We start from the raw sequence: 24,587 nt of genomic DNA on the forward strand, positions 1-24,587 counted from the left end.
TATTAAGGCTTGTATTCTCCTAAAGGAAAAAAGTTAATCTGATGTCCATTACTCCATACAGGCAGTAATAGTCAAGAGACAAGAGTTATACGTTCTAGTTACAAGTCTAAATGATACAGTTTAAATCTTAAATCAGAGGGTCTTTTGGAGTAAATAATTTCCATTAGATATTTGCTGTCTAATATAGTAAAGATCCTCTACAATAAACACGTGCAGATTCAGTGGGCTAGAGCAACAGGCATGAGCACCATTTTCATGCTTAATTCCAACTCCATTTGGTGATGAGTTCTTCAGTGGTTCCCTCATTCCACAAAAACATGACAGCAAACTTGAGTTTTTAAAAGTTTTTCTTTTACTCATCCAACAGAAAAAAAATTAGACATACACTGTCAATTTTAAACATTTGAGGCATAATCCATCATACTTTCCATTCTATTAGTTCCTACATTAAAGCTCAGCATTATTGGTATAAAAACTTAAAATGGCATTAGGATTCTTGAGTAAGGAATAAGGGGGAAATTTTTAAATGATCTGCAATAAACTAAAAACACCTGAAAGATGAACCAGGTTTAAAACACATTTTCAAAAAACCCTGCATGTTGATAGCATCACATCATCATTATTATTAAGCTATATAAACAATAAAGCAATTATGGCTGGAGAAAGTAATGTTCTCTGCAAGATGTGGTATAACAAATGCATTCAAAAAGCTCTGGTTAACAGAACTTGAAAGGGATTCTTTTGTTTGTGCTAAAGAAATCTAAACAATTTTCCAAAGCTTTTGAAAACTTAAAATTTGATTTTTTCCCCATTTAGTAAAAAAATCAAACCGACAATCCTGCCTTTTCAGAAGTATAATCACAGACAAAATAAATGGTATAACATTGCACAAAAGTGATCTGATTTACCTTTTGATTTCAATATTTTAAAGAGAAAGTATTTTAATAGAACATTTTACTTGACAACACAATGCATGGTTTCTTATGTTTGCCAAAAAACCATAGGAGGATAGTATATGAAGGCTCATATTTATAGATATATAGTTATTGTGAATATAAGAAAAGGAACATAATTTTTGCCAAAACTAAAAACAAATAATAATAATAATAATAATCTTTGGGAAGCATTAGGCCTTTAAATTTTTTGTAAGGATGCTTATCTTATAGTTTATTAGGTCAGTCTGATTAATAGCTGACTTAAAAAAATACAACTTTATTAATGGGTTCTACAGCATTGTACATAGAAAAAATAATACAAATTAATGCAAATCCACCTGGGCAAAAAAAAAAAGCTACAAAGTAATTAAAGATATAACAACTTAATTTCCCCTGCATGAGAAGAAGATACATTGGAGCTGAAAGCTTTAGTCAGTCCTGATGCCTAGATACAGCACCAGCATTTTTTAAGTTTCTTTTCAGAGTTGAGTTTGTGAACAGTTCTAGGTTTATCTTTATTCTTATTGTTTGTTCCGATTCTGCCGTTCCTATAAAAAGAAAATAAGAGAAGGTTAAATATATTAAAACGTGTTATATTCCTCATAGGTCTATTAAAAAGGTAAAATAAAAAATTTACCCACCATGACAAAATTTACCTACCATATTATTGAAGTTTTTACCCATGGCAAGCCTAAAATTACAGATTTCCAATGTGTCATGCTATAAGTAGCATTTAAAGCCCCAAGGGAAAATTAGTGATCTTGTTCAAATTAGGTTATTAAACAAACTAAACTATTTCCTCTTTAAAAAGTCAATTTGGACTCATCAAAAACTTTTTCTGCAGACAGAAATTTTCAATATTTCAGGTTAACAAGGTTATTTGCTTAAGTGATCAAGCTTTTTCACGACATGAATTATCTGATTAAATATGAATGACATTTTGCATAGGAAAAATACTATTATTTGTATCCAAAGAGCTGCTAATACAACAGAGAAAATGCCACTGCCTCCATTCAACTATCCCTTTATATATTCTCTCACCACTTTATTCAGTTTACTTCATTATAAAGAGAATGCCAATTTACATTCCCTTTCAAAGAAGATCTTTTTTTTTGCCAAAGTGTCACCAACTTTCACACCCTCATTTTGGAACTGTCAAGAAACAATCTTAAATTTTTCCTGGCATGTTTATTCAATTCAGCACAGAATTTAAGCAAGTAAAAAATCTAGTTCTATGAATAAATTTTTTAATTTATGACTACTCAGTAAAAGTCCTTACACGCTTTCATTTCCAAGAATGAAACTACTAATCATGATATATAAAAAAGCACTATGCTAACAGTATAAAACCCTGAACCTTTATTTCCTTTCCCCAAATAAACAAAAACCTAGCTTGTTAAAGTAGAATTCAAACATATTAAAGTCTCCTATTAATGTCTACTACTTACATTATACATGTGAAATGAGTTACATAAATACAATTTAGCTGAAAATGTTCTTTATTGTGTCTTGTCTAGAGTTTGGATAAAGTAACAACTCACATATCTAGGAAGGCTTTAATTTCCTCTAACTCTGCCTCTTTAAAAACACAAGAAAAATTAAGTCTAAACCATGAGAGCAAAATAACTGTATTCCTCTGAGAAATGAAGTCATTTCCTTTTATGAGATCAATGACTCCTCTCAAAAGCAAACAGTTCCCCTCTCTCCTCTACCACTATTAATAGCTTCCACTTTCTTTTTTTGCTATCTTTCAGTTTTCTCACTGTTATGTCTATTGTTCATTTGGTACAAATAATCACCACAAAATCATTATTCAGTAGGCAGTTAAGTATCCTTTCCTCTATAATAAATAAAATAATAACAAAAGAACACAGGTTCAACCTTATTACTCAATTTACTTTACTCTTTTACCCAGTTTCCAATCAAAAAAGCTGTTATCCTGAGATTGCAGTCTTCTTATTTATTTGGAGCTGATCCAGTATGCTGTAGATTGGTTCATGTCAGAACTACCTATAATGCTTGAATCTCAAGTCTGGATGAGGAATTTTTTTTTTTCCAATTTGATACTGAATTGAATACTCATGTTTTTAATAGTCTGAATATACTACAGTATGACTAAAGAAAATCTAAGTGTCATTTAGTATTTGTACCCAGTTAAATAACCTTTTGTCTAGAACTTGGTGATTTTACCAAGGAATTGGTGGTAATTTTAAAGTTGAATACATTTGTTTGAGAGCATATGGGCTGAATGCTTTATGCAATTTCAGAGTACTCTTAAAGTTACTTTTACTATATCATATTTTATCAACTGTATCCTTCAAACATTGGTATAAGTTTATAAAATTTGGTAGCTTAAAATTCAAATCTTGAAATTTGCTTCAGATATTAGAAAAGATGGAATTTTAATTTTAAAATTTAAAAAAAAACCCCGAAATGTATAGGGTAGCTTCAAATACCATTCAAATTTACTAAGTTAAACTAAATGAGAATTATACCAAAATTTTATAACTAGAATGAGAATTTTCCATATCTCAATTATTCCACTTCTCTTTACTCCACATTTAAGATTATACTATTTACTGGAAATCCATAAATATAACATTTTGGCAAATCAAATTGAAATCCAATAGAAAAATATCAATTCTTAATGAAATCTCAAATTGAAATTATTCTGTTACCTATAATATAGTCTATTAACTTACAACATGCATTCTAAGAAACTCAAAAGATATGTATTGATGAATATTTCTGAGATGAAAGGCTCTGATTTAAGTTTTCTGAGATTAACAAGGAATTTTTGGAAAATGTGCTTTTCAGTCAAATCTTATTTATCTGTTCTAACAAAGCAATTAAACAGATAAATTGAGGGTGGAGAGCATGATTAGATTTACCTTAATGATTGTGCTTAATTAGGATAATATCAAAATTGGTTTGCATTTTCTGACACACAACTAGAACAAAAAGGTACTGCAAATTTCTGAACTAAGGAAGGAGACAGGTCAAAAATAAACAATAAAATAAGACAATAAAGGTTGCCCTAATGAATTTCTCAAGTTTAACAATAATTCTTTATATACAATGACACTTACTAGCTGTGTAACTATGGGCAAGTCACTGAACTTCTCTGAGACAGTGAAAAGGCTCTGTAAATCTTAAAAGGCTACATAAATAAGAGTTAAAGCATGATTACTATTTTCATTCTAAATATACTACATATACATATATATATGGTACCTTTCATCTGAAGAGCTAGAAGAGTTCAAAAAGTTTTTATATAATTTCATTAGACTTCACATCTCTGGGAGATTAGAAAAGGTAAAAGTATTAGCAGATCCATTTCACAGAGAAGTAAACTAAAGATATAGTTATTAAATGACTTAAGTCAAGGTCACACACTGATAGGAATCAAGATTTTGACTACAGATTTACATAAAATTTAACTATTTCATTTAGATAGATTCCTCCCATTTTCTATTTTAAAATTACATGAGAGTTTTCTTTCAATTGAAAAATTGTAATAAAATAGAAATATAAGAGTCAAGTCTCCTGATCTAAGTATCACCTAGTAACAAATAATCATCTTTTTATGATAAGATTATCAACTATTAGAGCTGAAAGGGACTATAGAGGTCAACTGAGTCCAACTCCTTCAAGCTACCCTTTATTTCAAACAGAATACTGATATGCAACGATTAAATGGAACTACATATAGTTATTTTAAAAGTTGTCTTTTTTTACATCATTTCCTGACTATACACACAAGCACACTGTGTAAGTACTCAAAAACTCATGTCAGAAAAGGAAAACTGTCAATTTTATTTAACTTGTATATAAATATATAAATATTCTTAAAATAAAAATTTAAGAATGAGTTATCCTCGATGTCAGGGATAGCTTGATCTAATAGGACTTCCCTTAGTAGACTGCCCATACCTGAAAAATTAAGCCTGAAGATTGGAGACAATCACACATGAATGACTATACTACATCACCAGCATGTCACTTTGCTTGCTCATGGACCCCAGCTTTGATCATCCATGCAGTCTTATCCTAAAAATTATTCAAACATATTAAAGCTATTTTGCATAGCACAATCATTTTAGTCATTTAATCCCATGTTTCCCCTACAACAATGGAAATGAATTAAAGGTAGATGAACAAATGAAAGATCTTAATTGATGAGTGGCATATAAAAGTATTAAAGTAATTATTGTTCAAATCAGAAAAATAGAAAAAAAAGGGCCACATGAGGAAGTTAAATTCCCATTTACATTTATATTCCATTCCAAAATGTTGCAAAAAAAAAAAAAAAAAAAAAAAAGGAAAAATATCTAAAACAAATGTGATTAGCCTAGGAATGGAGAAATGAGAGTGGCTTGTTACTCATGAGCAAGTCTCTCTATGGCATTAGATATTAAGTAGTCAAGTTTAAATTTTCTAACTAATTTTTATCTGCTTTGACATGGATAAAAGAAAAGCACTATATTCCCCCTTTCTTATTCCCAACCCCAAGAAAAACTCGATTATAATCAAAGCCCTTTAAAAACAAAGCACATTGTCAGTTTTCTGAATACTCAGAATAAGATGACTAAAAATGCAATCCAATCTGAATAGTTTTATGAAAGTATCTAGTAAATCCTTGGAGGTGGAAGTTCTCCACAAAACCTGAGTATAAGGTAGAATTGCTGCCATTTATTCTACTGTATAAATTGTATTATTTGTACTGTTGTACTAGAAAAGCCTCTGAGGTTAACTACTGAATTTCTACACTTATTAGACCAAAGAGAACCACTGGGCCTTCCTAAGTTTGCAATTACAAAAATCTGACCATTTCCCTGACTTTTCTACTTTCATGATTTGTACTTTAATACTTCAAAGATCTGTAATTTCATCCATGTGGATATGCCCTCCACTGATGCAGATCACAACTGCTCTGTAACTTAGATGGTATCTGTTGGAGTTGCTGTGGCAAAAAAAAAAAAAAAAAAAAAAAAATTCAACCTGTGGCCAACCTAGTGATTTTCCTGATTATAGTGCCCAAATCTGAATTACTAGTATCAACAATTACATAGTGATTTCAATTTCTATACTTCCCCTCTCTTTAGACGTCATATTTATCTTTTCTGAAAACTAAGAAATCAAATACAAATTTACCTTGCGTACTACTTCTTCTTCTTCTTGGCGCTTTTCATAATGAGAAAAGTCATCAAAGATGGAGGTTGTGTGCTTGTAAGTGGAAATAATTTTAAGCACTTGTTTAGCTTTTTCTAAGGGTACCTCCTGTGTGTCACGGGAGTTTGTTACTGGTTTGTTGTCATTATTCTCCAGTCTGATGTGTCGAAGTTGGTTGTTGGGCACATCCTTGACAAAGATCCACTTGACATCAAATTTCCCCTTCCATTTGTCCTGAGACCAGACACCAGCACTAGTGCCATAGTCCACAGGTGACTTCATCTCTGCCACTCCACAAAAATGTCCACTACCATTGACACTGAAGAGCAAATAGACAGGACCCTTACTGTTCAGAGAGCGGAAAGCACTGTCCAAACGTTTGTTTCCATGTTCTGTGCTACACCAAATGGAGTATTTAATGGAACGATGAATATCATCCTCAGAATAGCTCTTTATTATGAACACACGTCCATTTTTAAGGTTCCAATCAAATTCTTTAGGATTATAACTATGGGCAGCTTTCAGTTTTTCAAGGACAGGGTGTGATTCTCCACTTGGAACAGAATTAGTTTGGGCATTTCCAGTAGAATTGCTATCGCTACTAGTTCCTCCACTTTGTCCAAAAGCTGCATTTCGATTTCGAGGGGCTACCCAGCGATTTGGGGGTGGTTGCTGAGGGTTCTGATATTGTGTCTGGGCCAAAGGAGGAGGCTGAGTTGGAATAGGCTGAACAATCTGTTGCTGTGACTGTGGGAGAGACTGAGGTGATGGAATCTGTTGGGGAGCAGGAGCTTTGTTCACAGGCCCCTTATTATCCCAAGTACCAATGTCCATATTATGTTTTATAGGTGGTGGAGGTAAAGCACCTCCAATTATAGGTCCACTTTTTGTTTTCATTTTAGGTTGTGGTTTTGCAGGTTTGCTAGCAATGGCAGCCCAAGATGTTGGTTTTGAAACTGGTAAGTTTACATTTGATCCACCATTACCAGAAAGAGCACCAGTCATTACAGCACTGTTAACAGATCCTACTGTTTTAACTGCAGATGTTGTCACATCTCCACCAATCTTAAGTCCAACCATTCCCTGCTCAATGCTATTCATTCCAGGTGCTTTATTTAAAGTGTCATTATGAAATCCTGTCTGTCCATCAACAATAGTACCACCCAAAGAACTGGGTGGGTAGCTATAACTGCTTCCATAAGCTGAACTTTGAGTTTGTTGTCCTTGGGATCCACTTGTTCCCCATGCTGAAAATGCAGGGTTTTCTGGGAAAAAATTAAACCTGTGTTGATAGATATTGTTTCCCAGACCCCCAGGTTGTCCAAAAACAGCATCATGCATGAAATGATGATCTCCATTACTAAGCTGTCCATAAGTGGTGAGATATGGAATAGGTGGATCACCACCAGTAGACCATGGTGCTTCACTGAGTGAGTAAGGAAATCCAATAGATGGTGGATAGTAACTGGAAAGGTAGGGATCAGTCATTGAGGGATAGCTATTATTCTGTTAAAGAAAATCAAAATGATTTTTAGAGTTAGGTCTATATTTATAAAAATATAAAGATTTGTTAAAATTATGTGATTAATTTTCCTTTTTAGAGTGCTATACTTTGTTTAAACCATAGATCAATTAGAGCTTAATGCTGGGTAAGGTTACTAATTTGTTATCAAAATAGCTATAATAGCATATTAAAAGCTAATGCTTTTTTAAGAATGACAAAGTTTTTTTTTTAAGGCAGATTGAGAATTCATACATTTCAAATCAGTCTCAAAAGAACAAAGCAATTATTTTAATTTAAATAGTGATCAATTGTACTAAAAAGTAATTCCTTACTCTAAAGTTAAATGTTTGATTGCATCATAATTGACTTAACATACTTCACCATCTTTGGGGCTAACATCCTTCCTACTCTTAACTTTTAAAGATGGAACCAGGGCTAGAACTGTATTTTTCTATTCTCTTAAAAAGGAAATTTACAGAATTCTATACTCCATAGGTAGGACACACTTAAAGTGTAAATAGTTCCAAAAGGGAATCAGATACATCCATGACAGATTCTTTTTAATTTATTAATGGAAATTAGGATATTTTGAGGGCATCATTCTAACCTAAAATCATACGTTTCTAGCACTTGATAGCACTATCAAATGACAGCATACTGGAAGGCAACATATTATATATATAGAAGGAAGAACACCAGCCCAGCATTATTTTGGTTTGCATCCCAGCTCTAAAACTAAATAACTATATAATCTCATAATTATGTAAATCATGAATAATATAGATCTTTGGGTGCTATTTCTATTATTTTATAGAAAAGATAGGAGGTAAATTTCTGTTATGCCAGACCACTAAGCCAAGTTTCTGTGGTCAGCAGACTACTGTAATCCTTCGTTCTGTTATCATCTATTCCTCCCCCACTTTCTTTAACTCAGATTCAAAGAAGAAATAGAAAAGGCAGAAAATACCCAACTGCTTTAAGAGACCTATAATACTGATTATACCAATTTTATTAGTTCTCTTTATTTCTCCAAGTAAATCACCCTTCCAGAACTGCTGATGCTGAGCAAATTATGAGGAGCTCTCTGGAACATAAGTCTTTTTTTCAGACATTGTAAAATCTGATGCTATGACCACATACCTTCTTTCCCATTCTAACTACTATTAATAGCTAACATTTATGTAGTGCTTACTATGTGCCAGGTACTGTGCTAAATGCATTATAATTATTATCTCATTTGGTGCTCACAACCACCCTGAGAAGTGAATATAATTACGATCCCCAGCTTACAGATGAGGAAAATATCAGTAAAGTGATTTGTCCAGGGTCACACAGCCTGTAAATGTCTAGGGTCACATTTGAATTCAGATCTTCCTGACCCCAGACCGAGCACACCCAGTACTCTTATCCACTTCACCATATAGCTGCCTGCCAAAATCATTCTAGTATTATTGGTGGTGGTCCTAAGCAATCACACTTGTGGCAGGCTACTGTCCTAAGATAGAAACCTCCATTCTGCCTTTATGTTGGATTTAGACATTCTGGCTTATCACAAAATGAATGGAAAACATATTTCCTTTCTTCTTCAATTTGTCATTAATGAATGTATGTACCATACTTTTCTTCTCTTAAGAAGTGGGGATTAAGGATATGGAATGCATACGCCATCAAATTAAGTCAATGTGCTGATTAAATTTTCTGAATTTAAAAATAATCTTTGTTAAGCAAGAATGGGTGATATTTAGAAATAAATGTTGTAAAAACAAAAGGCATCAATAAAACTTTTTTAAAATTCTGTTTCTCCATACCCATCTCTTTTACTAACTTTCTCCTTCCTAGCCATTATTCAAAGAACAAACTGGAGTTATACTTAATAGGAGCCAAAGAGTAAACTTATTCTTTCTTTATATTGTCCTTCATTGTCCCTCTGGACAACCCAAGATGATCAAGGTCACTCTCTATTAAAGTCATTTGCTTAGACCTATTATGCAAGTATAATTATAAAATTATATTTATACCCACTCTGAAATGTAAGGAGAAGCAGGATGGTTTAAAAGTTGAACATCTGGGTTTGAATGCAGTATTGCTACTTTAGTTTTTGAGTGACCATTGGCAGTTATTTTGCTATATACCCAAGGTTCCTCTCCTGCAAAATAAAGAATATGAAAGAGATGATCTCTTTTACTTCTTTCAAATTCTACACTCCTAATTGGAGGCTACTTTAAAAACTTGATGACTGTAGTCAATTGTGACAAGTATGGGAGAGCAAAGAATGAAGCTAAATGCTTCACAAAGTATACTAATAAATTTGGCTGAGAGGATGCAAAACAAAAAGAAGGTAATGACTGATTTTAACGACACTAAAATCTTTCACATAATATTTAAGTCTTGACTGAGTCATTCTCTCTCCCTTTCTCCATCCCTTCTCTTTGTCCCCCTTCCTCCCTCCCCTATCTCTGATAACAGGGGTGTGAGTGTGCATATATATATTCAGTGTGAGATGCATTAATTCCTTCCATCTCCCTGCCTTATATACACTATATTATAAATCCATGTGCCTGTCTTTTAAAACCTCAGTAAGAAAATACTACTAATCACTGTAAAATTAGATTTGCAAAGTCAGTGGTATCATTTATCATTCAGTAAAGGGCTTCTTCCTTCCAAAAAAAAATTTCTTACCCTTCCGCCTTTACCACATTGTAAACCATCACTAAATTTCATCCTTGATAAATCTGAATTCATAACATCTTTGCTGAACCAAAGACCACAGATCTAGAATTACTTAATCTCAGACACTCCTAAATAGAGTTGGCAATCAACAGCAATCCAATTGTGGATGGACTGATGGACACATGCAAGCGTGCACACATACACGTTTAAGTACACTAATCTATCCCTTTCTCTTTCCTCACACAGCCACTATCTTAGTCCAGGTCCTTATTACCTAGATAATGACACTATGCTTCTAATTATTCTCTCTGACTTAAGTTTCTCCCTAATATAATCTATCTTCCACATGAGTCAAAGTGAATTTTCTGAAGTTCAAAACTGAATCAAGCTCCCAACCTTGTAAATGTCTCCTTATTGTCACTAGGATCAATTTGTTTATCTTTTAAAGTATTCACAACCTAGCTCTAAATTTCTTCATAACTTTATTACATATGATTCCCACTGCCAGTCAAACCGACCATCTTACTATTTTTCACAGAAGACATTCAATATCCTGTCTATCTTTGCACTGGATATCTGTCACCCTTAGAATACACACTCTAATCTTACCTCCATCTTTTAGTATGCCTTGTCTCTTTCAAAACTACTCAGGTGATACTTTCTGCCTCAAACTTTTTCTGATCTGATAACTAATATGCCACATCCAATTTATCTCATACTTACTCCACATGTATTTTTCATATATGAAGAGTGACCTATAGGGAGAATACAAGTTTTCTCCCACTTTAAGTAAATATATTAATAAATGGAGGTGATTATAGTATAAAATGAGTCTTTCTCATTCACAAAGATTTCTCTGAAAGTTCCTTTTAATAGCAAATTTCCCTAACATATTTAAGTTCCTTTATAAAGAATCAGTTTGTGTAATAGTTACTGTTTGATGAACACATACTACCTCCCAAACTAGATGTTATCCTCTTTCTTTGTAGCTCCTCAGAGTGAAAATAAATGTATCTTGATGGAGGGGGAAGAGATAAGATTCCATTTACATAATATTTCTCCAATACTCAAGAGAGTTGAAATATGGTTCACTTAAAAGTGCTGTTAACAATAAACAATCATAGGTCTAAAGCTAGAAGGGATCTTAAAGACCATTTAGCAGATGAGGAAACTGAGGCTGAGATAGGTCAAATAATTTGCCCAAGGCAAAAGCTATTGAACAGAATTTATGGTATTTGAACCCAGGTCCTTTAATTTCAAATACAGTGGCTTTTCCACAAAAGGCTATCTCATCAGTTCCTAGATCAGTCCTCCAAGATGCTATTTCTCTGTCCCCACCTCCTCCTTCAGCAGCTTACATACAAATAGGGGCAATGAAACAATAGCTACTCTCTTCTACTTCATACACATACAAATTTACTGGTTTCCTTAACCTTGTGTAGGCTTACCAGCAAAATAACACACAAAATACACCCCAGATTACAATTTTGTGTTATTCCCTCTCATTCATCTATATGTTCACAAATTAAAATTATTCTCATTCTATGCTCACACACAGAAGTCTGAGGAGCCTCCTTTACCTTACTTTAGTTCACATATCTTCTGTTCCCTCTAGTGTTTATACATATTCAGCATGCATGTGAATATACACAGAGCACATACAAAAGATCATTTATAAGGTCTGTTCTAGCTCAAAAAACTTTATTATTCTGTCCCAAACTGAAAACTCCTTAACTTTATTTTTTCATGTAACAAAACAAATTTGCTCTATACTTCCTCAATGCATTATAGTGTAACTTTATTTCGGTTTTAACAATTATGGAGTTCCTCCTACATATGAATGCCTTATTATGACAAGATGGCAACTCTGAATTCTCAAAAGCTGTAGCACTGATGCACAAGCTGTGGCAGGTCCTAAAAAAGTTGGTACCAGTAATGAATTATCAACTAAGGATTAGTCTTGCTAAGTTTAAAGAAGCTGACATTAAAGGACAGACAACCAGAGTGATTCATTTGGCCATAGCTACTCAGGAAGACTATATACCGCCAAAAAAGTCTTAAATTATTAAAGCTTAAAATTGCACTAAGACTTTTGGGATACCATATATAGAAGAGTTACAACAATACAAGTAGAAAGAAAAGTCACACAAATATAATTAGATTTTCTGAAGAGTAAGGAAAACATTTACATGGGTTATTAAAAATATAAAAACCAAATTAAAATTTTCTAGTTATGCTTTTGTGATGTTTCATAAAAGGCATATTTCTGTTGTCAGAAGCAATAACAGAAACAATTCTTGGGGAACAAGTTAGAGCAATAGAGTTAAAAGCAGGTTTTCGGCCTAAGCATCACCACAAACAACTAGTGGATAGTCTTAACTATCAAGATTTTATAATCCCTGTCTCTGGAATGAATCAGGATCTCAAACAGAACTTTGAAATTATCTAAAGACAATAATTTCCTCTTGAAAATAGAAATTAACAGTTTCTTTCAAATAGCAAGGCTAAAAAGAGTAAATCAGAAACTAAAAGAAGGGAGTTTCTTTCTAATTTATGAACTTCCTAATGGACAATGAAAATTTAAGTAATCACTGGTTAGTATCCTTAGTTCATTTACTTCTGTACTTTAAAAAAGATTGTTTACAAAAAAAAAGGATTAAAGTAGTTAAAACTGATATATATTAGCTCCAGAACTAAAAGCAGGAAAGGGTGTTTCTATACATTACAAATTTAATCATATGAAAGGGTCATGGAATTGAAATCTTTATTTCCTATATCCTTTTTTCTGAGAAGCAAGATCCCAAATTATATAAATACTTAAGTTTCATGAACAATAAAATGACTCAGACATTACAGTGACATGGAGAAGGACTCAGAAAAAGGAAGAATAATTCAAGCAGAAAGCTTTTAAAGACAGACCAGAAAACATCTGAGAATTTTGATGACCTTCATAAGTTCTTTAAAAGGGATAGCAAAATCACCAAGTACAATAAAAAACTTTTGCTCCCCCTAAAATAACTCGCATAGGCCAATTTTTAGACTCCAAGGTTAAAGTATTAAATTCACAAAAAAATTAATAAGAAAGCCCTGTGAGTGGGTACCATGTGTTCAAGAAAATCATTAAAATTCCTTCACTTGAATGGTAATTTTAAATAATTCTTCACAAGGATTTTTCTTATTGAATTCTTTTTTTTTTAAACCCTTATCTTCCACCTTGGAGTCAATACTGTGTATTGGCTCCAAGGCAGAAGAGTGGTATGGGTAGGCAATGGGGGTCAAGTGACTTGCCCAGGGTCACACAGCTGGGAAGTATCTGAGGTCAGATTTGAACCTAGGATATCCCGTTGCTAGGCCTGGCTCTCAATCCACTGAGCTACCCAGCTGCCCTTTCTTATTGAATTCTTGATTTTATTCTCCAAACTTAGATCAAGAACAGAATGTGGAAACAGTAGTTACTGACAAGAGATAATCATTTCTCAGTATGTTTTATGACACAATATGCTTATGGTCTTTGGAAACATGTCTACCAACAAAAATAATAAAACTAACTACTTATTGCATTAGCACATTTGGTTCTAAGTAATTATGTTGGCAAAGTTAATATTCACCTTTATTATGTACTTTAAGGCAATTTTGATTTTTTAAAAAAATTCGCCATAAAAGACTGAGTTTAACAGCTATTTAAATCCATTAAATATGTGTCCTCCCAGACAGATGCCCTAAATGAATTCCCTACACCTCCCAATAAATGATCCTATTTTGAAAGAGATTCTGCTAGAGAAACAGAAAACTCAATATAAGATTTACTCTGATAAGGCAAGACATTTATTTAACTCATCTTTGTTCTCAGAAGTTTAATCAACTCCCTAAAACTATTCAGTTAAAGTGTTAAGAACTCAACTTTCAGTGATTTATAGATCATTGCTGGGAAACATCTCTTTAAGATCAAGGACCCCTTCTAGCAACATTATAAATAGATATGACAAAAAAAACCAGAACAACAATTTTCAATTTATTTATATCAAAAATATGACTGAAGTATTTATAAACATAAGAAAGGCATTACACAGTTAAGTGTCAAAATTAAACCATGAGCCTTCTAGGTATTTTAATTAGAAAAACCTACATAAAGCTGTCTCAGTCAAATGAATATTGGAACTGGAGAAATGTATCTCATAGAATATTTCTCTGAAACTAACATTTAAAATAGGTCAAATCTATTTTCACTACACATCAGAAATTTAACTGAAAAACCCACAATTAAAAGAATTTTATGGATATTTCATCCTAATCAGTCTAGTACAACTGAGTAGCTCATGCACCATTATATAGAATTGGTAGTAGAAAAAAACTCTTGATGAAAAGGCCTGAGGTTCAAATCTTGGTTCTGTCAACTTACTACTACCTTTGTGACCTTGATCAAATCACTTCCTCTCTTTGGGTCTCAGTTTCTGCACCTGTAAAATGGAAAGGTTGTACTAGTTGTCTACTCTAGTACTAAATGATCATTAACATCCAATCTATACCTAAATCCTATGCATTTTTTAAAGAGACTATATATTACTTCCGAAAATTAGCTCTTTTCTCCTCAATCTCTTTCATTTCTCAATTGACTATTTCACACTTACTTGTGAAAGTCATTCTCAAAGAGATGACCTCTGTTGTGAAAAATTAGAATGAAGAAAAGGACTCGTAATAAAAATTTGATTTTTCTTCTTACTAAAATACTAGACATGATACTTTTTCAGCCATTCTATTACCTGTGTGATTTTGACAAGACACCTAATCTCTTTGAGCCTCAGTTTCTTCACATCAAATGAAGATCAAAGGGGGAAGCGTATGAAAGATACAACCTTGAAAGTCCTTTCTAGTTCTAGAGTGATGATAAAAAAAAAAAATCACATGGTCCAAAAAGTCACTTATTTTTAAACCATGACTTTCTATCTTAGTAACAACTGTAAGACAGAAGGACAAGGACTAGGCAGTGGGGGTTAAGTGACTTGCCCAGGATCACAGAACTAAGAAGTGAGTGTCTGAGGTCAAATTTGAACTCGGGTCTTCTCAACTCCAGGCCAGGCATTCTATTCACTGCGGCACTTTACTGTCCCCCATACTAGTCGCTTGTATGGTTATGTCATCTGGTTATTTTCTTCTAAAGTTCAATGGAATTCAATTTCCAAGGTAGAAAATAATTGGAAGAATCTGATTGACTTACCTAAAAATTATAAGGCACTTAATGAGACCTTTTTCTAGAAAGAAAATAATATTTAGTTCTACTCCTTTCTTTATCAATATTATGAAAGGCAATATGTCACAGTGAATAGAGCACTAACCACAAAGCTAGGAAGAGCTAGGTTTAGTCCTCTGAGCAAGTCACTGTATGTTCTAGGCAATTCTCTGAGACTAAAAAAGAGTCATTCTAATCAGTAGAAGGCTCTTCCTCACCAGGAGTTTATCATACAAATAAAAAATGCAAGCCCAGTCCCTATCCTAAACATAATTTTGGGGAGTGGGGGAGAATTTCAATTCTAAAAACTACTCAAAGTATATTTGCAACAGGCTTATTTAAATCCAATTTTAGACCCAGAAAAGCTATCAAATTGCATGGGTTTTTTCTCAAAAACACGGACTAGGCCAAATGCCTAGATATGAGCAAAGTTTAAAAGAGTTTTTCTAGCAGTAAGTTTATAAAATTTGGCAACATATACTTATACCATTTCGGAAAATAATCTAAACCAAATCATTTGACCAGACTTCTATATTCTTATATAGTTAACATCTCTAAACCCTGCTTACAGAATGATGAAACTAGATTTTAGAGTATAATGAAACCTACTCAATACTAATCACTTTTCATTAGCAGCCATGTATCTGCCATCCCCAAATTCACAATATCTAAAATCATGTTGTTTCTTTGGAGGTTATAAACTTTTATACATTAGGGTTGAAACTTGAACAAATAAAACTAAACCACACAAAAACATCATCTCACATTTATATAGCACTTTAAGGTTTACAAAGATCTTCTCTCATAAACTCTGTGAAGTAAGGACTGAACTATTATTTTCATTTTACAAATGAAGAAATGAAGTGGTTGTGATTTGCCCGGGGTCACAGAGCTAATGAGCAGAAAAGAAGGAGGCAAAGCATGATGTATTGAAAAGAACATTCATTAAATGTGGAGAATACATAAGGAGTTCCCAGTTTCTTTGCTTACTACCTATGTGAACTTGGGCAAGTCATTGCCCCTCTCTGGGCCTCAACATCATCATGGAAGTGGGGGGAGCGGGGGTGGGATTGAGAGACAGTTTTAATATGATTTATAAAATTCCTTCTAGTCCTAAATTCTATGGTCCTGGTACCTTATCAATTCAGAAAATAAGAATTAGTAAAGTCTTTTACACAACCAAAATAAATGTAACAAGTTCATGCACTATAAACTTACTCTACATTAGAGAATCCTTTACTATAGACAGAATCTATTTCCCCTTATTTACACACTTAGAGCTAACAGAGAAGCACATTGATTGCAAGAAGTGATAACTGACAGCAAAACAAGGGACAAGAAAAACTAAAATATAGGACACAAAATGGAAAAAAGGTCTCGAGCTATTTAACAAAGTACTTGTAGGTTTCACCTGCCTAGTCTCTCTGCTGAACTACAATCTCAAATCAACTGTCTTTCAAACACCTCTAATTGGACATCCTCATTATCTTTCCCCTTAATGCTTCTCCTCCAAAAAAACTTCCCTAGTATTGTAGAAGACACCATCATTCTCCCAGTCCCTCAGGCTCATAATTGAGGAGTCCTCCTAGATTGCTCGATCTTACACACCACAAATTCTATGCTGTTGGTAAGGCCTGTCAATATCACCTTTGCAACATGTCTCAAAAGTTTCCTCTGATCTAATATTACCACCATTCTGTTGCAGGCCTTCATTACCTCATGCCCTCATGCCTAGACTACTGTGGTAGCCATCAGCTGGTGGGTAAGTCTTACCTTCAAGTCTCTCCCTACTCCAATTCATCCTCTATTCAATCACCAAAATGATTTCCTAAAGTGAAAGCCTGACCATGCTAATACACTCCAGTGGCTTCCATTCATCTCCAAGAATAAATACAAAATGCTGTTTAGCATTCAAAGCCCCTTATCACCTAGTTGCCCCCTATGTTTCCATCTTCTTATACCTTACTGCTCCTAACACTCTGTTCCAGTGACACTGGTTTCTTTGCTGTTCTACAAATAAACCACTACACCTCTCTGCTCCATACATTTTCAAGCTGTCCCCCATAACTGATACATTCTCCTTCCTAACCTACTTTTCCTGACTTTCCTGGCTTCCTTTATGTCCCACTGAAAATCCCATCTTCTAAAGGAAGCCTTTCCCAATCCTCTTATTCTAGTGCCTTCTCTGTCAATTATTTCTTATTTATCATATATTGATTTTGTATTTGTTTGTGTCATCTTCCCCATAAGATTGTGGGTCTTTTGAGGGCAGGGGCTATCTTTTGCCTTTTTTTGAATCTCTAATGCTTAGCACAGTACCTGGCACATAGTAGGCACTTAATAAATGTTTATTGTTTGATTGTTATGGAACAGTATATTTAACTAACATTCATGATGATCCTCCACCTCCACCCCAGCATCAAGAAAACACTTATGTTGCATATACCCTAGGACAACAGTAAAGTATGTCATACAGTTTACACCAGCATAGTATCTTACTCATTTTAGAAATCTGGATCTATGCTTTCACTGGTACAGGGAGCTCCAGGTGAAGAACTTCCTCCACCAATATAGACTGGCACCAGTTTTGCAATTTATTGTCTTAAAGTTTCCTGGCATAATGAGAGGTCAATTGACTTGCCCAAGATGACACAGCCAGAGACAAGACTTGAATCCATGTCTTCTTGATTCCATGACTCTCTATCCCTTGTGCTATACTGCCTCACTTATATCACTCACAACATAGTAGGCACTTGACAAATATTGTATTAAACAGGAAGATTTTTTAAAACTTTTTTTTTAAAATGTTTGGTTACTTAAAAGGGTAAGGCACACTTGGTTTTGTATAACTCATTCATGTTCAGGATAGACAGATCTTAGTTTATTCTAGTTTATAGCACCTATACAAGAGTCCAGGTAGGACAGAACCTTTAAAACTAAGTATCTTAAGAATTCACAGATGACCATTTTTAAAATGATGAATGCCTTATTTTATGACATTTCAATTCAACTTGACTTCCAATGAAATGAGAAATTTATAAAAATAGACTGTGGCTAAAGTACATTGATCTATAAAACTTACAAGGATATTGTTTGTTATTTTGACTAAATTATTTAGGTTTTGTAGTAAAATTAGTGCATATATTTTGGATACAACCAACAATATCTAGATACCTAGAATACAATTAAGGCATCTGGGAACGGCAAGATGGGCAAGATCATTATCTGTTATATATCAACCAAAGGGTCTCACCTTCAATGGTCAGAAAAAAAATCACTACTGAAAAATAGATTCACATATAATATCCTTAAGCTTAAAACTCAGGACTTAAAAAAAAAAACCCTCAAATTTGAAAGAAAAAAACCATAAAAGTAGCAGTGACTTATTCCAGAAAAGTAAAAATCCAAAGATAAAATAGCAGTATCCCAAATAATTCAGAATTTAGGATTTTAAATAGTCAAAGTTGAAAAGACATGTGAGTTATCAATAAAATCAATTAAAAAAAATTTTTTTTAAGGTTTTCTAGTTCCACTCTATAGTTTTGGGCAAGGAAATTAACCTCTCAGCCATAACTTCCTTCATAGTCTAAAAAAATTGATGGGATAGGGTAGTGGTAGATGGGTAAGTCAGATGATCTCTGAGATACCAGACAGTTCTTAGACTGGTTGTATAATGATAATATGAATAGCATACATTTATGTATACATATTAAAAATTAGCATCATCTCTACCATCTCATTTATAGTGAAAAAAACCCTGGATTTGAATCTTAGATATAATACTTACTAGCTATGTAACCATGGGCAAGTCCCTTCACCTCTTTGACCCTGTTACTTCATCTATAAAATCAAGATCAATAAAAAGAACACTGCCTACCTCAAAGAGTTGTAGTAAGGAGATGGCTTGGTAAACCTGAAAGTACTATAGAAATATGAATTGTCACTGTGATATTCTATAGTTCTACAAGCATCAAGATCTAGCATCCTCCATGCAGCCAATAACATTTCTAAATATGACTTCCACATCAGTTGGGTATTTAGAAAATGTTCTATTATCAATTATTAGGTTCATTTCACTAAGAATTTTTAAACTTCAGATAAATTTAAAAATTTTCATGTTAATGGCCAATGGTACATACTTTTTCTACATAACCTCAAAAAACAATATAGAATTGTGGCCAAAGTAGCTATTCCAAGCAGCTATTTTGAAACAGCTAGTTCAGTTATTTTTTTAAACTTTTTTTTTTTTTGCTAAAATTCAGCATACATATAAAAAAATCAATTGTTCAAACATCTGTGAAACATTATGTGCAAAGGACCATTATAGGTGCTTAGAATGCACACATGAAACAAAACAGTCTTTGCCCTCAATGAACTTATGATGTAGTTGGAAACATAAAATATATGCAAAATAAGTAAGGTTAGGTTCAGTACATAAGAGAGCCAAACAGTGGTATAAAAAGAAATCCAAAACTAAGTTAAAGTAAAATATAATTAATTATGATGGACAAAGAAACAATTTCATTGCAGTCTCTGAAATGAGTTTAAAACTAAAGAAAAACGAGCCTTTTGTCACTGACCTAAGGGAAGATGGTAAAGAGAAAAAGAAATGTTGGATCTACAGACAGAATCCAGATCCACTATTTACTATATAATGTGACCTTGGGGGAAAATCACTTAACTTCCCTGAGCTGTTTCCTCATCATAAAATGAGGAGGTTGGACTAAAGTACTTCTGAGGCTCTTCTTCCTGTTCCAAATCTATGACCCTATGACCTTGATTTGAGATGAAGTCATCTTTGCTTCCCAGGGCAAGAGCAAAGCACTACTAACTAGAGACAATAGGCTGGGATATTCTGAGTCTGCTTAGCTCTGGAGTCAAGTCATACTAACCAAGAAGCAGCAAAGGAATTCTGGATGGCCTGTGCTCATCTCTATGAGGCTTGTCAGCCTACTAGGGCTATTAATAGCCTAGTCCCTGACTTAACACCTGGCAGGGAGCCAGTATTAAGAGAGCCAGGGAAAAAAGTCATCAGAAGTGGGTGCTCTATGGAAGGTCAAAATGTGTGTGGGGTAGGGGGGGAGGAGTATTCTTCTGAAGTATGTTCTAAGTTTAAAACTAAGAAAATAGGACTTTTTCATAGCTCTAAACATAGGTCCCAGGACTACAGATTTTTAGGGTGTCAAGGGGTCTCAAAGATCATTTAGTCTAAATCTTTTACTTACAAATGGAGAAAGTAAGGGCCTGAGATAATAAATGACTTGCCCAAACTTACAGAAAAACAAGGAAGGCAGGATTCAAGTCTAGGCCTTTGCAACTCAAATGCAGTGCTCTGGACGCTTTTGAATGTATATTTGCTACAATGGCCAAAGACTTGACAAAGACACCATATTAAATGACAACTCTCAAAGCCAACTGTAGACTACACTCTCTATCCTATCCCATCCTCTATAGGAGGCAGTTCCATCAGAAAGAACTATGGAACTTTAGAGATGGAAGGAATCTTAGAAGCTAAACTGGTTCACTCCCTTCCTCCAACTCCGTTTTACTGCTAAGGAAACCATGGCCAAGAGAAGTTAAGTGATTTGTGTAAGGTCATACAGTTAAGTGTCACAAGTGAGATTTGAACCAGGATCTTCCTGACTCCAAATCCAGCATTCCAGTCCACTATACCATGTTCTGTCCTGAAATAAAGACCCTCATCTTTATTGCATTTGTGATCATGTTTAATACAGAAGTACATTTTAAGAATCAAAAGGCTACTCAGCCCTCTCATTTAAAAATTTTTCAGGGTTTCTTTCACTTCAAATAATACTGTTTTATTTGTTATATGGGGATCTACAAAACAAAACAAAACAAAACAACCCAGCCCCAAAACATACAGCAAAAAAATTTCAATGCAAACAAATTTCTAAAAACATATTAACATACTAACCTGATTTGACTGTCCAGAAAGGTAGGGTTCAAAGTCATTGTCATGTACTGTATCCTTCTGATGCAAGGAACCATTTTGTACTAGAATAAGAAGTTGCGAAATATATTACCTTAAAAGTTTATCAACAATCGCTTTAATAAAAGCAAACTGTAAGAAATAAAATGGATATAGGATCAAAATCTCCATTTATGCAAAACTAAAAAAAGGTCAGTTATTTTTCTCATTCATTTCTATTAAAAATTATATGGTTTCTAATATGTAAAAATGGATATAACCAATAAAGTACTATACATAATGGTACAAAACTTTCAATAACCATAGATATTGTAGTTTTACAAGTTTTAGGAATTAGTCTAGAAATAGAACATACAAACTACCTGTATATATATAAACGATCAAGAATGTGGTCCAACTACATTGTCCCAATTTTTAGCTCCATCTCAGGGCACACTGAGCCTTTGGACTACCTATTTATTCCATTTGCCTGGAATGCCCTTCTTCTGCATCTCTACTTAGAATCCTTGGCTTCTTTCAAGCCTCCACTCAAAAACTACCTTTTATAGAAGGCCTTTCCCAGACTATCCCTTAACCCAAGATGAGACATAGTAATTAATAAATGTGCACACAGGCTACCTCTTAATAAAGAAGGTCAAGATTTAATAAAGTTCAATTTGTAGTACATAGGACTCAAATTCCATGCCAAACTAGGGACATTAAAGAAAATTGTATTTCTGGGGGAATCTACAAACTTTGTAATACATGTGTAGCTAAGATAGAAGATGCAACTTATATATGACAAAAAATTCCAGAAGCATATAATTAAATTCCAAACCCATGACACCTAGAAGATTGAATATACATACAATGCAATTTATTACACTGGCACAATACAACAAAGTAAAAACAGACTTCTGGAGAAATATGAAGACATCTAATTACTGGTTTTATAACTATTTTAAAAAACAAAATTTCAGCTATTTAATTCTCTTGTGTGGTCCCCTACTTTAAGTAGGGGACCACACAAGAGAATTAAATTTCCTCCCCAAAAGGAACACATATTAAACCAGCATAGTGACTTTTCAGATGACAATGTTACAGAAAGTATCTTAGCACTAATCAATAAAAGCCAAGAACACTCACTTAAAACTATTTAATTCTATGATGATTCAATCTGGCAATTCACTCTGACTTCTATCATTAAAAAAAAAAGGGGGGGAGAAAGCACAGAATCTCATAAATTCAGACCTTAAAAGTTGGTCCAACCTCTCTTTACTAATAAGGTAAATAAGGTCTCAAGATTTGCCCAAGGTCACTTAATAGAAGAGCTACGATGGAAAACTAAATTTTCTGACTTTGAGGCCTGTGCTTTCCTGTACACCACAATGCCTTTCATGGGATTGTTTATGTTTGAAAATTTATTTTCAACAAGTTAACAATCTTATCCTGCACATGCAAAGAATTTCTTAAAAATATAAAGAAAAAAAAAGAAAAGCCTTTGGTTTCTTTGGCAGCTCATTGGGTGTTTTCCATATGGTCTTTACTGCAAACATGAATCATTCTCAAAGAGCTCCTCCTCCGTTCTATACTATTATACAATTAAATGCAAATTCCCAGAACTTTCCTTACCTTTATTATCTTGTCCTTTTGTTCTCTGTAAAGCCATAGCCCGAGACCAAACACAGAAAATGCCCAAGAAAGGAGGAAAAAAAGTTACTCAGGGAAAAATCCATTTAAGTTCAGAAAGACAAGTTTAAAAGAAAAAAATCTAAGTTATAAATATCTGGTTGAAAAAAAATGTTTTTATTTTTAACGATAAAAAGTATTGGATTCCCTCTCCATCCCAGTTATTAATGCAAACCTATGTTTAGTTAGCATGAGAGGAGAGGAATTTTCTCTGAGCTTCCAGATCAGAAACATAGTTTCTTCTCTTCTTCCCTCCCCCTTTAAAGCTTCTCCATAACTGGAGATGGCTGAGGATTATTGAAGGCGGGGAGAAAAGGAATAGCAGGAAGATCTCAAAAAAGCAGCCCCGACTGCGCGAAAAGGGTGGGGGTGGGGGTGAAGATGAATGAGCGCGGAAAGGAGGGGGAAATAGCCCGGGGGAGCTCTCCCTCCCCCTCCCCTCAAAACAACAGGAGGTAACCCCAGCCTTCCCCCACACCCCATAGACTTACCTGAGGGTCTACGCTGGTGGCCGACATAATTCATGAACTAAGACCCAGGAGTGGGAAGGGGGAAGGGGGAGGGGAGGGGAAGGGGAAAAGGGAGGGAGAAGGGGTCACCCTGGGTCCGAGGGGGCGGCGAGGAGGGTAGGGCCAGGTGCCGCGCAGGGCAGCTCAAGGAGGCGCGGCGCTGAAGACCTGCGCCCGTCAGGACTGCGGGGTTGGCGCTGAGGCTCAGTCTCCGGCCGGGCTAGGGTGGGGTGGGGGGTCCCTGTCACTTCCCGTTCCTCACCGCCCGCCTGCCCGCCGACCCCCCACCCCGTCCCTCCCTCCCTCCCACCCACCCTCCGCCCGGGCAGCTTCTTCCTCACGGCAGCAGGCTCCTGGAGCTGGGGCAAAACAGCAATGGAGGACGAGGAAGAGGAGGAGGAAAGGGCTGAGGCAGCAGCAACCAGAGCCTCAAGATGGGGAAGTACGGAGGAAGCACCGACTCCAATGGCGGCAGCGGCGGCTCTCTCTAGGATTTTTTAAGTAGACCATCATATCATCTGCAAAGAGTGATAGCTTAGTCTCCTCATTGCCTATTTTAATACCTTCAACTTCTTTTTCTTCTCTAATTGCTACTGCTAGTGTTTCTAGTACAGTGTTAAATAATAGAAGTGATAGTGGGCATCCTTGTTTCACATCTGATCTTATTGGGAAGGCTTCTAATTTATCCCCATCGCATATGATGCTTGTTGATGGTTTTAGATATATATTGTTTATTATTTTTAGGAAAGGTCCTTTTATTCCTATACTTTCTAGTGTTTTCAAAAGGAATGGATGTTGTATTTTTTCAAAAGCTTTTCAGCATCTATTGAGATAATCATGTGCTTTTGTTGGTTTGTTTGTTGATATGGTCAATTATGTGGATGGTTTTCCTAATGTTGAACCAACCTTGCATTCCTGGTATAAATCCCACCTGATCATGATGGATAACCCT

The 24,587-nt window shown here is 34.5% G+C and overlaps 1 protein-coding gene across 4 annotated transcripts; it reads right to left on the bottom strand.

Moving 5' to 3' along the window:
* Positions 1–329: 329 nt before the first annotated feature.
* Positions 330–23,883, bottom strand: YTHDF1 (YTH N6-methyladenosine RNA binding protein 1). Of its 4 annotated transcripts, XM_044673479.1 has the most exons (7): positions 23,618–23,883; positions 23,070–23,094; positions 21,440–21,523; positions 20,233–20,257; positions 13,580–13,583; positions 6,090–7,613; positions 330–1,483 (listed from the first exon to the last, which is right to left on the bottom strand). In XM_044673479.1, the coding sequence occupies exons 1-7, from the start codon at positions 23,642–23,644 to the stop codon at positions 1,457–1,459; spliced, it is 1,716 nt and encodes a 571-aa protein (XP_044529414.1). In that variant the 5' UTR covers positions 23,645–23,883; the 3' UTR covers positions 330–1,456. The 4 variants fall into 4 exon arrangements, 3 of the variants coding, with proteins under 3 accessions (XP_044529414.1, XP_044529412.1, XP_044529413.1); XM_044673477.1 differs by lacking the exons at positions 13,580–13,583; positions 20,233–20,257 and adding an exon at positions 19,386–19,430 and having other exon boundaries at positions 21,444–21,523; XR_006506094.1 differs by lacking the exons at positions 13,580–13,583; positions 20,233–20,257 and adding an exon at positions 4,869–4,985 and having other exon boundaries at positions 1,467–1,483; positions 21,444–21,523.
* Between the last annotated feature and the right edge of the window lie 704 nt (positions 23,884–24,587).

This window comes from Gracilinanus agilis, chromosome 4 (assembly GCF_016433145.1).
Source record: "Gracilinanus agilis isolate LMUSP501 chromosome 4, AgileGrace, whole genome shotgun sequence".
In the NCBI taxonomy this organism is placed as follows: Eukaryota; Metazoa; Chordata; class Mammalia; order Didelphimorphia; family Didelphidae; genus Gracilinanus; species Gracilinanus agilis.

Excerpts from the sequence above, each read along its gene's own strand:
- YTHDF1 (XM_044673477.1), bottom strand. The coding sequence starts at position 23,644 with ATGTCGGCCACCAGCGTAGACCCTCAG. Across the intron at positions 21,524-23,069 it reads AAAAGGACAAGATAATAAAG|TACAAAATGGTTCCTTGCAT; the intron begins GTAAGGAAAGTT and ends TTCTTATTCTAG. Across the intron at positions 19,431-21,443 it reads TTTCTGGACAGTCAAATCAG|TACTTTCAGGTTTACCAAGC; the intron begins GTTAGTATGTTA and ends ATATTTCTATAG.